Genomic DNA, 14,912 nt, shown 5'->3' with positions numbered 1-14,912 from the left:
CTCACTGGGCGAGCGGGACCAGTGCTGGTCTCGGGCCCGGGCACGGCTGTGCTCTGGCCGCTCCCGCTCCGGGCCGTAGCGCTCCTTGTCAGGGGGCGGGTGGTGGTGGTGGTGGTGGTGGTGATGCTGCCGGTGCTTCCTGTCCTTGGGCCGGCCCCGCTCCTGGTCCCGCTCTTTCGAAGGCAGTTCCCCGGACTGGGTGGTCATGCTCAGGTCTGTCCCCAAGCCTGGGCCGGAAGGACAGATGGATGGATGGATGGGTGACCACAAGGGAGGAGGGGAGGCAGGATGAGGTGCGTGTGTGGGGACCCCAGGGATGGGAACCCAGACAGGTCTGGGGTTGAGCCTGGTTAGCATTCCATCAGCCAGCTAGCTCCCTGTCCCAGGGCTGGGCGAAGATGGCCCTCGGTCCCCCCACCTTCCTTCCTTTTCCCTTTCTTTTTTGAGACAGGGTCTCATTATGTAGTCCTGGCTGGCCTTGAACTCATGGTGATCCTCCTGCCTCAGCCTCCTGAGTGCTAGGTGACAGGTATGTGCCACTGCACCTGGGTCCCACCTTTCTTCCTCCTTCTAAACTCCATCCTCCTCTGTCCCTTCCCAGAGCCCCCGTCCCTGGGCTCACCTGTGTCTACATCAGTATAGCGGCCCAGGGAGCGCTCTGAGGCCCGGTGGCCCCGGTCACGGCGGCGCTGGTGGTGCCTCTGGTTGTCCTCAGGTGGGACCCGCTCCAGGGAGTAGTCATCCAGGCGTCGCGCTTTGGGTCCCAGCATGGAGGCAGAGCGCTTCATGGGGCTGGTGTCGGAGATGGTCTGGGGGAAAGGCCGCAGGCTGGGGTCAGTGGGAGCCACGGCAATGCCCTCATCCTTTTCCTCTAGATGGCGGCTGTGTGGCCCACGGGCAGCTGCCCATAGTTGTGCTGCGACCATCCAGGGGAAGGGTCCTGGGGGTGCCACAGGGCCCAGGGGTACAGCCTGCCCCAGACGGGCAGACGGGGTTGCCCCCCTTTGGCTGCTTCCCCACCTGTGGCTGCTTCCCAGGGTCACCTGCTGCAGACCCAGGAGCCGAGGCTGTAGGCGGCCCCTGCCCCTTGGAAGGTTGGGAAGCCGGGCTCCAGCTGCCCCATTCAGCACCTCCCTGACCCTCAACTCTGGCTCCTGATGCCCAGGCTGAGGCTGTGCTATTTGAGGCCCTGGGGTGGGGGGGCCTCAGCCTGCACCCCTGCAATCAGGCCCTGACTTGGGGCCCGTGATTCTCTACAGCAGGCAGAAGAGAGGAATAGGAGGGACACCCAGACACCAGGCCTGCCCAAGAGCCAAGGGACATGAGGCTGCAGGGCTGGGCTAGGTGGTGGGGTGGAAAAGCAACCAAGATCAAGGTGCTGCGGGGGGGGGGGGGGGCCCCCGCCGCGGGGCCCTGAGAGGAGGGGTGGGGCAGGTCGGCCCCCGAACACACAGGACGCACACACAGGGGGAGGGGTGAGGTTTGCAGAGTGAGGGTGGGGTTCGGGACAGGGGTGATGGCCTGGGCTCTCCTGCGGGGGGGTGGGGAGGAGGAGGCGGCTGCGGGGCCCGGTACATACACTGAGGTTACTCCCACGTGGCCGGCCCCTTCTCCTCTGTCACAGCCCCACGGGATGGTGCACACAGAAAGACAGAAAGGAGAAAATAAATATAAAAGGCTGGAAAGAGAGTGAGGTGGTGGGGGACATGGAGGAGGTGCAGGTGCAGTATAGAAGAGAGAGAGATTACCATCTCTGGAGGGTGAAAGGGGGTCCCAGGACCTGGCTGGCCGCCCCCCGCAAGGTACAGCAGAGACAGACAGGAGACATACAGATGGCAGAGGCACACGAGACAGACATGGAACGGCGTGGCCACAGCCCCAGCCCTTCCTCATGCAATGTGCTGAGCCCGGGGATGGCTGGGTGGGTGTCCTGTCCCCTCCCTCTCTTGGAGCCAAGCAACACAGTCCTGATGCGGGGACTGGGTGGCCACATGCACCAGGGCGTTCCCCTCGCCAAGTCAGAGCAGCCAGAGGCCAGGCCCCGGGTGATCCGGGCCCAACCAGGCACAGCGCAGCCGTCCGCACACACAGGCTGGGAAGCTCACATGGTACCGTTGTCAGCTTCACACAGGCAGCTGGCCAAACCCTCCCATGTCCCCTGACGGGGGCCCCCAGCTGAGAAAAGCCGGCACACACAGACACACACGCCAGGCACACACTCTGCCCACCCTGCAGCCCACAGAGAGCAGACAGGGACTAGGACGACTCAGACCCACAACCCACCCCAGATACAGCTTGTAGGTCCTAAGACCCATGTGTGTGTGCATGTATGTTTGCCTGTATGCATGCGTAGGCATAACCCATGTCTGTGTGCATGTATGTTGTATGTTTGGGAGCTCATGTGAGTAGTGGCTTTTTCCCCCCAGCACCAGGGATTGAATCCAGGGCCTTTGCACTGAACTCCATCCCCAGCCCATTTGTATTTCTTAGTTTGAGACTACATTGCTCATTGAGCTTGAATTTGGGATCCTCCTGCCTCAGACTCCCAGAATGCAGTTGGTAGTTGGAATTCTCCATTGCAGCTCTCCCTTGGACCAACAGGTTCTCCTTTCACCTCACCCCAAATCCCCCCTCAGAACCCCCAAATAAGACCTAGGGAAACAGCTTGGAAGCAGCTACCACACTCAGCCCACAGGGAGCGCCCATCCCTTGTGAGGAGTGTGGGTGTGTGTGGGGGAGAAGCCCTAGGCTGCAAGTTTGGAGGGGAAGGTGGTGCCCCCATGAGGGGAACAGCCAGCGGGGTCTGGGCGGTGCGAGCCCTCACCTGGTTCTCGGCCGGCAGCCGGGGCATGGAGGCGGCCCGGGCCTGGCCCTCCATGGGGAGGTAGTGCTCACTGTCTGAGTAGCCCTCGGTGCCCATCTCGCGCATCTCCACTGCCTGCAGGCAGAGGCAGCGTGGGGTGAGCCGAAGAGGAGCAAGGACCCCGGGGGCAAGTCCGGGGGCAGAGCAGGGAGCTCAGGTGTGGGGGGTAGGCACTGCCTGCCGGTCACCCAGGCCGGCCCAACGGCTGGGGCAGAGGGATAGCAGCACCTGTGGGTTGGGCTGGCTGTTGGGCAGGTCGGAGGGGGGCCCACGCTCTGGGCTCCAAGTGCCAGTCTTCTGGAACATCTCCTGTGCCCGCTGGGTCACCCAGGACGGGCTCTCCTTCATGATGCTGTCCTGAGCCATCCTGTGAGGGGGACAGAGGCCGGGATGGCAGGGACACAAGGGGCTGAGGAACCTGAGCCCAGCACCTCCCCACTCCGCGTCTCCTGGGGGTCATGGCAACACTCACAGGCCTCCACCAGGGTCCAGCTGGGTGGAGGGGAGGGCGTTCTGGCCAGGTCCCCCCTCCTGTGTCGGGGACGGGGGCTCCATGCGCTGGAACATGAGTGGTGTCCGGTTCTGGGCAGGCAGAGAGCAGCCAGGGACAGATGGAGGGGGTATCAGAAGCTCAGGTGCTAGACAAGTCTTTTTTTTTCCCTTTGAGCTGAGCCCTACATTAAATTGGCAGGGCTGGATTTCAATTTGGCAACCCCCCTTCCTCAGCCTCCCTAGTAGATGGGGTGACAGGCGTGTACCACCAAGCTCTGCTCTTGAGAAGCATTTCTGATACTTTCCGGCACTCACCTACCCAAGTTCCACCTGTCTGGACCTTTCCTCCCTGAGCGGGATCCCTTCTCAAGGCAGGATTGGCATCTCCCACCTGGTCCAGCGCTGAACGCCTCCCAGGTCTCCTAGCAACCGCCTTGCTCCCTGAAGTCTGTTCCCTCCAAAGCCGCCAAGAGGCGCCCATGAGCACACAGCCTGGTGGGCTCCCTGTTCATTAGGGTCCTCTCTGTACAGCCCCCAGGGCTCTGCCCCATCACCTCTCTCATCTCGTCCTTTTTCTTCCACAACCTCCACCTCCTCACTGTCCCCCACCTCAGCAGGTGGGGCCTTTGCACCTGCCATCCCTTTGTGACCCCTTCACATCTCAACTCTCTTCGCACCTTCAGTGGCTCCACTTTTCCCACAGCATTCTGCTCCCAGGCTATTTGATTTAGTGGACAGAGGGATACTGGTCCGTTTTGCTTCGAGCTGCACCCCAGGGCCCGCCGTAGCTCCCCGAGAACACAACAGGCGGGCAATCCGACAGGAGTTAAAGAAGGGGTCCAGCTTATCCAAGCACTTGGCGGGGGTCCGCGCGGGGGGTGGGGTGGGAGAGTGGGGCCACGCCCCACGTTCTGATTGGCTCCCTGGCCGGCCGTTCTGATTGGTCCCCTCCTCGGTCTTCCTGATTGGTTTCCAGTACCGAGCGTGTCCCTGCACTATGGTGAAGATGGAAGACGCACCTGCTCCTCGCGCATGGCCTGCAGCTTCTTGGCCTTGCTCTGTCGATAGTACTCCATGATCATCATGGCCGCGTAGATCTTCCCCACCGTCAGGTCCGTGGCTGGGGGCACAGAGTGAGCTTACCGTGCGGCCCCCGCCTCCTTGCGCCTCCCCGGGCCCCGCCTTCCCTCCCCATCGCCCGGTCCTTCGGGGTCACGGCTTGGCCAGCTGTCCCCTTACACTTGTGCGGGGTGACCAGCAAATCCAGCGTCTTCTGTGACAGGTTGGGCCAGATGGCCATCATCTCCTTCCGCAGCTGGGCGTCCATCTGCTGTTTGTCAGCTCCGCCTGCAACGTGGGCACACACAGATCCTGACCTCGGGGACACCCCCACCATCCTGGTCGCCACGGGGCCGGCCCAGAGCGGGTTTAGGCCGCACCGGGGGCGGCCACATGAGTGTGGGTCCTCAGCAGGGCTCGATGGTGGCCTCATTACTCTTAGCCTCGGTGCCTCAGTTTCCCCCGTGACATGGGGATGGCAGCCACAGCCTATGCCTCTTGGTTGTCTAACAGTCACAGCAGTTAACACACATGTGGCTTGGGGACAGTGTCTCTTGTGGGATTCTTACTCTACCACTATGGTTTGGCTTGTCCCTGCCAAACCCACGTTGTGAGGGACAAAAAGGAGAAACCCAACCCAAGGCGGTGTTTAGATGTGGGGCCTTGGGAGGGGAGTGAGGTTAAATAAGGTCAACAGGGTGGACACCTTGTGATGGGGTCTTGGTGATTCTATTTTCTTTTTGTGGTGCTGGGGATGGATTCCATGGCCTCATGAGTGTGAGTGCTCTACCCTGACTTTTAAAATTTTATTTTGAGAGAAGGTCTTGCTAAATTGTCCAAACTGTCCTTGAGCTTGTGATCAATCCTCCTGCCTCAGCCTCCTGAGTAGCTAGGATTACAAGCGTGTGACACTGTACTTCCTGTGTCCATCTCATGGTATGTTTTTTTCTGTTTCTTTTTCCTCTTTTTTGAGACTGGGTCTCACTATGCAGAAAAAATTCTGGCCTTGAACTCACTATGTATCCCAGGCTGGCCTTAAACTTGTGGCAATCCTCCTGCCTCAGCCTCCAGAGTGCTGGGATGACAGGTGTGTGCCACCACACCCGGCTTCACTTTCTTTCCTCACATGGCCACAGAGTTTGGTGACAGAGAGTTCCTGTGGTCCCTGGGGCCAAGTTGCATGGGGTGGAGCTGGTCAGATTCAGGTTGGGAGGAGGTCCAGACCATTGGGAGAATCAGCACCACCCTATGACAGTCTTTTCTTCCCGGGAAGAAATTATTATGGTGGAATTAATTATTATGTTTGCCATTATCATGGCTAAGAGAGGTTTCCAGGGTCTGTGTAGCCACTTCTTGGCAATTAGGAAAGAATAGAATATTTCCCATTAAAAGTGACTTGGGCTGGGGATTTAGCTCAGAGGTTCCGCTGCCTGCCTCGCTAGGGCAAGGTCCTGAGTTTGATCCCTGGTACAAAAAAAAAAAAAAAAAAAAAAAAAAAGTGACTCTTAGGCTAGGTGTGGTGACACACACCTGGAATCCCAGCACTTGGAAGGCTGAGGCAGGAGGATCACCATGTGATGGAGGCCAGCCTAGACTAGACTGCATAGTGAGTTCAGGACCGGCCCGGAATATACAGCAAGACTCTGTCTCAAAAAACAAAGAAACAACAAGAGAAATATATATGGGGGGGGGGAGAGAGAGAGACTGGCTGGGCATCATGGTGCACACCTGTAATTCCAGCACTTTGGAAGGCTGAGGCAGAAGGATAGAAAGTTTGAGCCCAGTCTGGGCAACTTAGTGAGACCCTTTCTCAAAAAAAAGAAAAAGAAAAAGAAAAAAAGGGAGGTGGTAGTGGGGTCATTGCTGGGGATGTAGCTCTGTGTGAAGACCCTGGATTCAATATTCAATACCTAAGTTTTAAAAAGTGTCTTTTTGGGGAAGGGGAGGTGTAGCAAGAGATTAGTTATTAGAGACAAAATTACAATCAAGAGGAATAAATTCTAGTATTTTATAAGAAGGTGACTATTGTTTAAATGACATATATTTTATTTACTTATTTTTTGTGTGGTACCGGGATCGAACTCGGGCCCTTGTGCTTGCAAGCCAGGCAGTAGAACCACTGAGCCAAATCACCGGTCCAATGACATATATTTTAAAATAGCACTGGGTGCGGTGGCACACGCCTGTAACACCAGCACTTGGGTGAGGCTGAGGCAGGACGATTGCGGTGAGTTCGAGGCCAGCCTGAACCACATAGTGAGCTCAAGATCAGCCTGAGCTGCATAGTAAGACCCTGTCTCAAAAAACAAAAGGCCTGCTGTCCTCAGAAGAGGAAGAACCTGTGAAGAGGAGCAAGAAGGTGCCAATGAAAGCCAAGAAACAAGACAGCAGGAAAGATCACCCTTGCCAGTGCTTTGGGCTTCTGGTCCCCAGTACTGGAAGTTTCAGCCACTTGGTCTTTGGGGCTTGGTTCTGCTGGCTGCCAGATGGGTGCATCTGCTCTCAGCATGGGAACAGGTGAGGTGACCTCAGCACTGCTGGCCTCTGCTGTGGGGCGTCACTGAGGGACGCAGAGCAGGAACCTGGCCTCTGCCCACTAGATGGCAGCAGATCGCTGCCTTGGACCCACTTTTTTTTTTTTTTTTTTTTTTTTTCCTGTGGCAGTGGAGATTGAACTCAAGGCTTTTGCACTGAGTTACAACCCCAGCTCCGTTTTTATTTTGGGTGGGGGCGGTACCAGGTATTGAACTCCGGTCCTTGGGCTTGCGAGGCAGGCGCTGGAACCACTGAGCTAACCCCCCCCATGTTTTTATTTTGAAACAGGGTTTTTTGCTGAGTCACTAAGGTTGCCCAGGCTGGGTTCGAACTTTTGATCCTTCCGCCTCAGCTTCCTGAGTGCTGAGATCACAGGTGTGAGCCACCGCTGCCAGCTAATCCTTCTATGGTGACTGGGTTTGCACTAGTTGGGGCGGGTGGTCAGAGCTGACCTTACTCCCTGGGGTGGGGACAGACCAGAGAGGGGAGAGTGGAAGGAATGTGGCCCTGGGGAGGAGGCTTCAGGGCGCAGACATGTCTGGGTGAAAAGGAAACGTGTTTGAGAATCTGAAGGGTGGAGTTAGCTCGTCCCCCAGGGCCTCTCACCCTGCCACAGGAGGCTCAGCGCTGCCAGCAAGCAGCAAAGTGCGTGTGCTGGAGTGCGCTCGGGGGCAGTGCTTGCCTGGCCTGTACAAGGGCCTCAGTTCCTTCCCCAGGATTACAGAGAAACAAAAATTAAGCTCGTAATTCCAGGTCTCTGAGAGGCCGAGGCAGCAGGCTTGCAAGTTGGAGCTTGGCTTGTGCAATTTAAGCAATTCAACAGGATCCTGCCTCAAAATAAAAAATAAAAAAGGCTGGGGATATAGCTCACTGCAAAGGGCTTGGGCTCAATCCCCGGTATTAAAACAAAGCGAAAGTAAAGCCAGCAAGGAAAGGGAGACCTCAGTCCTACCGCCCCAAGGAATTGTCTGCCAACACCTGGATTCAAAAGTTCAAGCCCTGCCTGGGCAACTTGGTGGTTTAGCAAGACCACGCTCCCAAATAAAAAGTAAAAAATGGCTCAGTGTGAAGACCCTGGGTCCAAGCCCCCACACTATAAAAAAACAAACATCCCCCTAAATCTGTGGTACTTGCTGTATGGCTGTTAATGGTTTGGCTTTGAAATGTTCCTCAGAACTCATGTGCTAAAGACATGGTTGCGAAGGGCTTTAGGGAGGGGTTGGGGGGCTCACAGGGACTGCCCTGGTCTCTCTGTGAAGTGTCCCCTGGCACACACAGATGGACATCTCGCTCGCCTGGGCCGCAGGGCTCAGAGGTGCGGCCTGGAGCCCGGGGCTGACTTCCTCCATGGAATCCTCCCCACGACTCATCCACTGATAGCTCATGCTGCAGGGGCTGAGAGAAGGACGCCGTCCAAGTGGGGGTGGCCGTCACTGGGTTGTGCCTTTGAAGGGCAGTGGTTTGGTTCCGGGTCCCTTCCTTTCTCTCCTCCCTCTCTCTCTGCTTCCTGGACACCATGATGTGAGCGGCCCTGCTCCCTGCACCTCTGCCATGATGCTCCTGCCTTGGGGTCTGAGACCAAGGACTGAACCCCTCCTCCCTGTAAGTTGCTTTCCTCGGGTATCCTGTCATGGGAGAAAGCTGACTACCACAGTGGCGTAGACAGCAGACATGGGCACTGAGGCTCTCAAAAGCGGAGGTCAAAAAGCTTTTGCTCAGCAAGAGAAACCACCAACAGAGTGCGGAGACAACCCACAGAATGGGAAAAAATTTTTGCCAGCTGTTCCTCAAAGAACTACTATCTAGAATATATAAAGAACTTAAAAAAAAAAGACGCTCCAGATTTAAAGGCCCAATCCAAAAATGGGCACCTGAAATGAAAAGATTCTTCTCAGATGAAGAAGTAGAAACAGCAAATAAACTTATGAAGAAGTGTTCAACAGCGGGACCGGGGACTTAGCTCAGTGGTGCCGCCACCTGCCTCGCAAGTGTAAGGTCCTGAGTTTGATCCCGGTACAAAAAACAACAAAAAGTTCAGTATCACTGGTCGCTCGAGAAATGCAAATTAGAACACTGAGATTCCATCTCACTCCAGAAAAAATGGCTATTATTAAGGAATCGACCAATAACAAACGCTGGCGGGGCTGTGGGGAGAAAGGAACCCTTCTCCCTTGCTGGTGGGAGTGCAGACTGGTGCAACCGCTGTGGAAATCAGTGTGGAGATGCCTCAAGAAACAAACTAGAGGTTCCATGTGACCCAGCTATTCCCCTTCTTGGTATTTCCCTGAAAGAATTAAAAGCACCACACCACGGTGATATATGCACACCCATGTTTGTAGCGGCACAGTTTGTAATAGCTAAATCTTGGAAACAGCCTCAATGCCCATCAACTGATGAATAGATAAAGAGGATATGTTTCTTTAAAAAAAAAACAAAACAACACAGTGGAGTACTACTCTGCCATAAAGAAGGATGAGCTTCAGACATTTATAGCTAAATGGATGGACCTTGAGACCATACTCTCCTAAGTGAAATACATCGGACACACACGTTTAAATACCACATGGTTTCTCTGGTGTGAGAAACTGAAAATGGAAATGAGGACTAAAATGTATACTATTCAGATGGGAATGGGAACAAGGGAAGAGGGAGGGAGAAAGGAAAGAAGGGACAAGGAAAACAAGTGAAAATGGAAGGGAGAACATGGAGACGTAGTTTTGGCACATAGGAAGGGGAGGGGGCTGGAGCGGACGGGGACAGCAGAAAACAGAGGTGGTGCCATGTGCAGGCGCAAATTCCCTCCGATGAGTGCTATCGCGGTGTACGCCTAAAATGTACTCGTGAGTGTTTTGCTATATAAAGAAACGCAAGAGGTCAAGGGTTCTGGTGCACATGGGCCTCCCAGCCCCCGACACGACAGTCCCGCTGTGTCCCCCGCGAGGGAAGCCCCGCTCACCTTTCACTTCCTCGCCTTCCTGGACAGAGCCCTGGCCCTGAGCAGTGACTTGCGCCCCAGTGCCTGGCAAGTCACCGGCACAAGCAACATCCACCAGGGATTAGGCCGGGGCTCCGAGTCCTCTTCCCCTCCCTACCACTGTCCCCCGGCTGTCACCCTCTCGCATCGGATTTCTTTATTAATTATGTGGTACTGGGATGGATCCTTATGCCTCGCTGTGCCACTGAGCCACACCCTCTGCTCTTTAAACATTTTATTATGAGGGCCGGGGGTTTGGCTCAGTGGTTCTGCTGCCTCCCTCGCAAGTGCAAGGGCCCGAGTTCGATCCCTGGTACCAAAATGAAATTTTTATTATGAGACAGGGCCTAAGTGGCCCACGCTGGCTTTAAACCCGTGATCCTCCTGCCTCAGCCTCCTGAGTAGCTGGGATGACAGGCTTGCACCATTGTGCCTGGTTGAAATCTCTGTTCTTTACGACATACCTGGTCTGTGACACTCAGTGACAGCCAGGTCAACCTGAAAGGAACAGGTGTCCCCTAAGCTCTGCTGTCCATCCTAACAGCACCCTTCCTACCCATGGCGGGGCCTTCGGCTCAGCCTTTACCATCCTGTCTGTCCCAGTTTGCTCTGATGACCACGTACCTCACTCCACCCTGCAGCGTCACTCTCTGCCAGATCACAACCAGTCCACTCTCAGGCCTCCAAAATCCACACCAGGCCTGGGGACCCTGCCCACTGCCCCTTCAGCCCCTCTAAGGATGAAGAGAGAGCCTTGGCCTGGGCATCTGGGGACCCCTCTCCCTCCTCTGCAGTACTGGGTGCTGAATCAGGGCTTTGGCATTGAGCTACATTCTCAGACTTTCTTGGTTTTTACTTTGAGACAAACTTTTTGCCAAGTCACTAGGTTGCCCAGGGTGAACTAGAACTTGCTTTGTTTTGTTTTTTAGACAGAGTCTCACTATGTAGGCCAAACTAGCCTTGAACTTGGCAGTGATCCTCTTGCCTCAGCCTCTTGGGATTCCAGGCATGTGCCACCATGCCCGGATGAACTGGAACTTGCAATCCTCCTGCCTCAGCCTCCCAGAGTGCTGGATGACAGATATGAACCTGGCTAAGAAGTCCCTGTCACGTAGCCTGTGTCATGCAGCTTGGACCCTGGATCTCCAAAACTGTGAGCTAAATAAACTTTCTCTCTTTAGGAAGCACTCAGCCTCAGGTATCCCAGAACAGAAGTCAGACTGACCCAGGGCCCCATGGTGGCCTCTTCCCTGTCTGTCATCCTTATAGTGGCCAGCAGAATAGTGTTCGGGGATGGGCCCTATGAGCCCCGCTCCGTGAGGCCAAGTCAGGGCCCTTTATCCTCTGCCTTCAGTCACTCCTGCCCCAGGGCCTTTGCACACATGGCCTGGGATCATCCCCCTGTATCCGTGTAACTTATTGTCTCCTTCAGGATTTTCCCAGGGAGTTCCTGGAATGTAGGCCCTTGCAGGGTGTCTGGATTCTCTGGCTTTCCAGCTGGCCTTGCTTTCCCATTCTGCCTTCTCTGCCCTTACCCTTGGCGATCTTGATGTCCAGGGCCGTGCGGATGAGCGCCATGAGGGTGGAATTGAAGTGCACAGTGTTGTCATCAGCGACAGGCAGGTCCATCCGCAGGAGCCTCTACAGAAAACCCCGGGGGAGGGAGGTCATTCTGAGGCCCCCTGCCTGGGTCCCTGTGAGCCACACCCACCCTGCCCAGGGAGCCCCAGGAAGAACTCTGAAGGCAGTGCAGCCCCTGCTCTGGCCACCTGTCCCACCACGGATGTCCTGATGTCCCTTGAGACCAGTGAGGTAGGTGCCTGGGGCTCTTCTGTGATCTTAAACTTCACTCTCCATTTTATTTGTGGTGCTGGAGATAAAACTCAGGGCCCTGCACACACTAAGGCAAACAAGTGTTCTACCACTGAGTTCCATCCCAGGATTTTGAAAAAATTTGAGACAGGGTCTTGTTCAATTGCCTAGGCTGGCCTGGAACTTGAGATCCTCCTGCCTCAGCCTCCTGAGTCACTGAAATCCCAGATATGCACCATCACCTCTGCCATTTACTTTATTTATTTTTGACACAGGGTTTCACTATGTATCCCAGGCTGCCTTGAACTTGCAGCCATCCTTCTGCCTCAGCCTCCCAAGTGCTAGGATTACAGGCGTGCGCCACCACGCCCGGTTCCCTGCCCTTTCTGGACCCCAGACCTAACATTGCCAGCGCTGCCCCAAATTATCACTCTGCCCCCAGAGTTCTTCCGGCTGGCTCGGATCCATTCTGACCCCAAAGAGAAAGAGCACAAGCCAGATACCAGGCACGCATGCAGCAGCCAGGCAGAGGGTCCAGGCCACAGCCGCCGGCTCCCACCCGCCCCCTGCTGGCCGGGATGGAGCGGACGAATGGCACGGGGTAGTCATTCCTGGGAAGCGCAGGCGGTGGCCCCCGCGGACATGCAGCAAGGCCAGACACTGAAGGAACAGACAGGGCGCATGCGACGAATCTCGAGACTCAGTCATAGCTCCGTGGGAAGTGTGTCTGGGGCAAGGCCGGGCCTGGCTGTCTGCGGTAGCGGGGAGAAGGGGAGGGGCATTCCCGTGGCCCGCAGAAGGAGAGTCCCTGTGTCCCAGGCAGGGGCTCTGTCCTCCGCGCTGAGGGGCATGGGAGGGGGGACCGGGTGGTGTGCACCAGCTCCGGCTGAGGTGACACGGAGAAGAGAGTCAAGGGCAGGTTTGGGGCCCACCAGGGCTTCAGATACACACTGGTAGAAGACACAGATGGGAGATGGGGTAGGGGAGAGCAAAACGTGGGGTTTGGGAGAAGGGCAGGAAGGAAGTAGGCAGAAAAACATACAGACAAGGGGATGTGTACAGTTGTGCATGTTGGGCACTGCACAAAGAGCTCCTTATTTTCTTTTTTGAGACAGGGTCTACCTATGGAGTTCAGGCAGGCCTTGAATTCTGTAGCCCGGGCTGGCCAGGAACTCGCAGTGATCCTCCTGCTTTAGCCTCCCAAGTGCTGGGATTATAGCCATGCCTGGCTTGGCTCCCTATTTTATAAATTTTTTTTTTCCATAGTGGACATTGAACCCAGGGCCTTTGTACTGAGCTACATCGGAAGCCCTCTGAAAAATTTTTAAATTTGAGAAAAGGTCTTGTTAAATCACTGTTGCTCAGGCTGGGCTCAAACTTGTGATCCTCCTGCCTCAGCCTTCCATAATGCTGAGATTATAGGCATGTATGACCATGCCCAGCTACATGTGCATATTTAATATGACAGCTTTCTCCTAGAGAGAAGTCTTTTTCTCACCCTATGGGCGGATTTCCAGGGAAGTGTTCTGTGGATCCCCTTCCCCCAAGTCCTGAAGAGACCAGGAGGGGAAGGTTCTCCTTCCCTCTCACAGCCTTCAAGGAGAGGCCAAGAAAAAGGACAAGAGGGGCACTTGAGGGATGGCTGGAGGGTGGGGCAGAACACTCACAGACACAGGGCAGAGGGGCTGGTGGGAAAGGGTTACAGGGTCAGTTCTGGCAGGGGTGGGGCGTCATTAAAGGTCACCCTGAGCTTCCACAGGCGAGTCGCGGGGGGAACAGAGCATCTGTCCGTGGGTGCTGAGGGAGAGTCTGGGGGCCGGGCGGCCCTGGCCCTCAGCCAGCATGCAGTCCCCCAGGCCCCGCCAGGCAGCGTGCGTGGCCTGCATCTGCCCTGCCTCGCCATTTGCCATTCGGGGCCCAGCTGCGCCTGCTGCTGGCTGGAGCAGTGGGAGGCATGTGGGGTCCTGGGGGTGGGGGCGGGAGAGCTGCAGGGAGGGGAGGGGAAGCTCTAGGGGCTCCTTGGGAGGCGTCGGGTACCCCCGAGGCCCTAGGTCAGAGATCAGCTTCAGGTGTGTGCGCAGGGGACTCAGGGTACCCAAATGGGGCCCCCTCGCCTTCTCTAGGACGGGCCCCCCCTTGCCTGGGCGTGGGGTCACTCGGGACGGGGCACAGACCTGACTGCGACTCCCCTGAGGTTCCAGTTTGGCGGCCCGGGATGCTGGGGACCTGGGTGCTCCCTGCCACCCTCCCCCGGCTTGTGGCCATAATGGAGTCTCAGAACACGTAGACAACTCATCGAAAGGACGGACAGTGTGCCGCTGCGTCAGGGGATGGTCATGACCCGGGTACTCAGGAGAAAAGAAAAAAGGAAGAAGAAGACTCGGCTAGGTGTTTCTGATGAGCACTGAAAAATCCCCAGTGCCGGGCACGGGTCGGCAGAGGTAGACTACCTTGTACGCCACTCTGGCCGGACACTTCTTCCCCAGCCCCAGGGGAGGAGACATGTGTCTCAGCATCTGATACATGTCCGGGTATGGCATGCGGCCCCTGGCAGCACCGAAAACAGAACACGGGTGGGTGGGGACGGAAACCAAAGGTGGAGCGGTGGGGAGAAACAGAAGAAAAGAGGAGAAAACCCACACGAGCCGAAAAAATAGAGAAAGATGCAGAAAATGATAAAATAGATATTTCAAATAAATGGAAAAGAGGAGGAAAAAAATGGAAGAAAAGGTAATTAAAAATTATTATTTCATTGCTCATCAGCAGGGAAGAGAGAGGGAGAGATTGGTCAGATTCAACTTGGACCCTCAACTCTACTTCTGGCAGGGGGAAAGGAGGGTTCTCCTGTTGGATTCTTTTTTTTCGGGAGGGTGAGACAGGGTCTCAGTATGTTGTCCAGGCTAACCTCAAGTCAAGATCCTCCTGCCTCAGCCTCCCAAGTGCTGGGATGATGGGCATACGCCACCTTTTTTTTTTTTGAGACAGGGTCTTGCTGCATAGTTCAGGCTGGCCTTGAACTCACTATGTAGCCCAGGCTGGCCTGGAACCGAGTGATCCTTGTGCTTCAGCCTCCCTTGTGCTGGGATGAGAGGCGTGCACCACCACATCTCATTTTTCATAGTCGTTTTTAAAGTCGGCTGAGGCTGGTCTCTGAGGGGGCCTAGGCGGGGAGGGGAA

General features: G+C 55.9%; 1 protein-coding gene across 1 annotated transcript in view; it reads right to left on the bottom strand.

Annotated features, from left to right (window-relative positions):
• The window catches only part of Cacna1a (calcium voltage-gated channel subunit alpha1 A), a 179,279-nt gene that overhangs the window by 2,245 nt on the left and 162,122 nt on the right, over positions 1 to 14,912 (bottom strand). The window contains exons 39-48 of the mRNA XM_033757319.1: positions 14,186 to 14,282; positions 11,459 to 11,564; positions 4,595 to 4,702; positions 4,375 to 4,475; positions 3,336 to 3,445; positions 3,092 to 3,230; positions 2,825 to 2,938; positions 1,580 to 1,615; positions 623 to 809; positions 6 to 227 (exon numbers count right to left, since the gene is read on the bottom strand). Of these exons, the coding sequence (XP_033613210.1) occupies positions 6 to 227; positions 623 to 809; positions 1,580 to 1,615; positions 2,825 to 2,938; positions 3,092 to 3,230; positions 3,336 to 3,445; positions 4,375 to 4,475; positions 4,595 to 4,702; positions 11,459 to 11,564; positions 14,186 to 14,282 (1,220 nt within the window). The remainder of the gene's footprint in view (positions 1 to 5; positions 228 to 622; positions 810 to 1,579; positions 1,616 to 2,824; positions 2,939 to 3,091; positions 3,231 to 3,335; positions 3,446 to 4,374; positions 4,476 to 4,594; positions 4,703 to 11,458; positions 11,565 to 14,185; positions 14,283 to 14,912) is intronic.

Source organism: Fukomys damarensis, unplaced genomic scaffold (genome assembly GCF_012274545.1).
Source record: "Fukomys damarensis isolate Sample0158 unplaced genomic scaffold, DMR_v1.0_HiC HiC_scaffold_30, whole genome shotgun sequence".
NCBI classification, from domain to species: domain Eukaryota; kingdom Metazoa; phylum Chordata; class Mammalia; order Rodentia; family Bathyergidae; genus Fukomys; species Fukomys damarensis.
The sequence above is the reverse complement of the archived record's forward strand: the minus strand, read 5'-3'. Positions and strand labels throughout refer to the sequence as shown.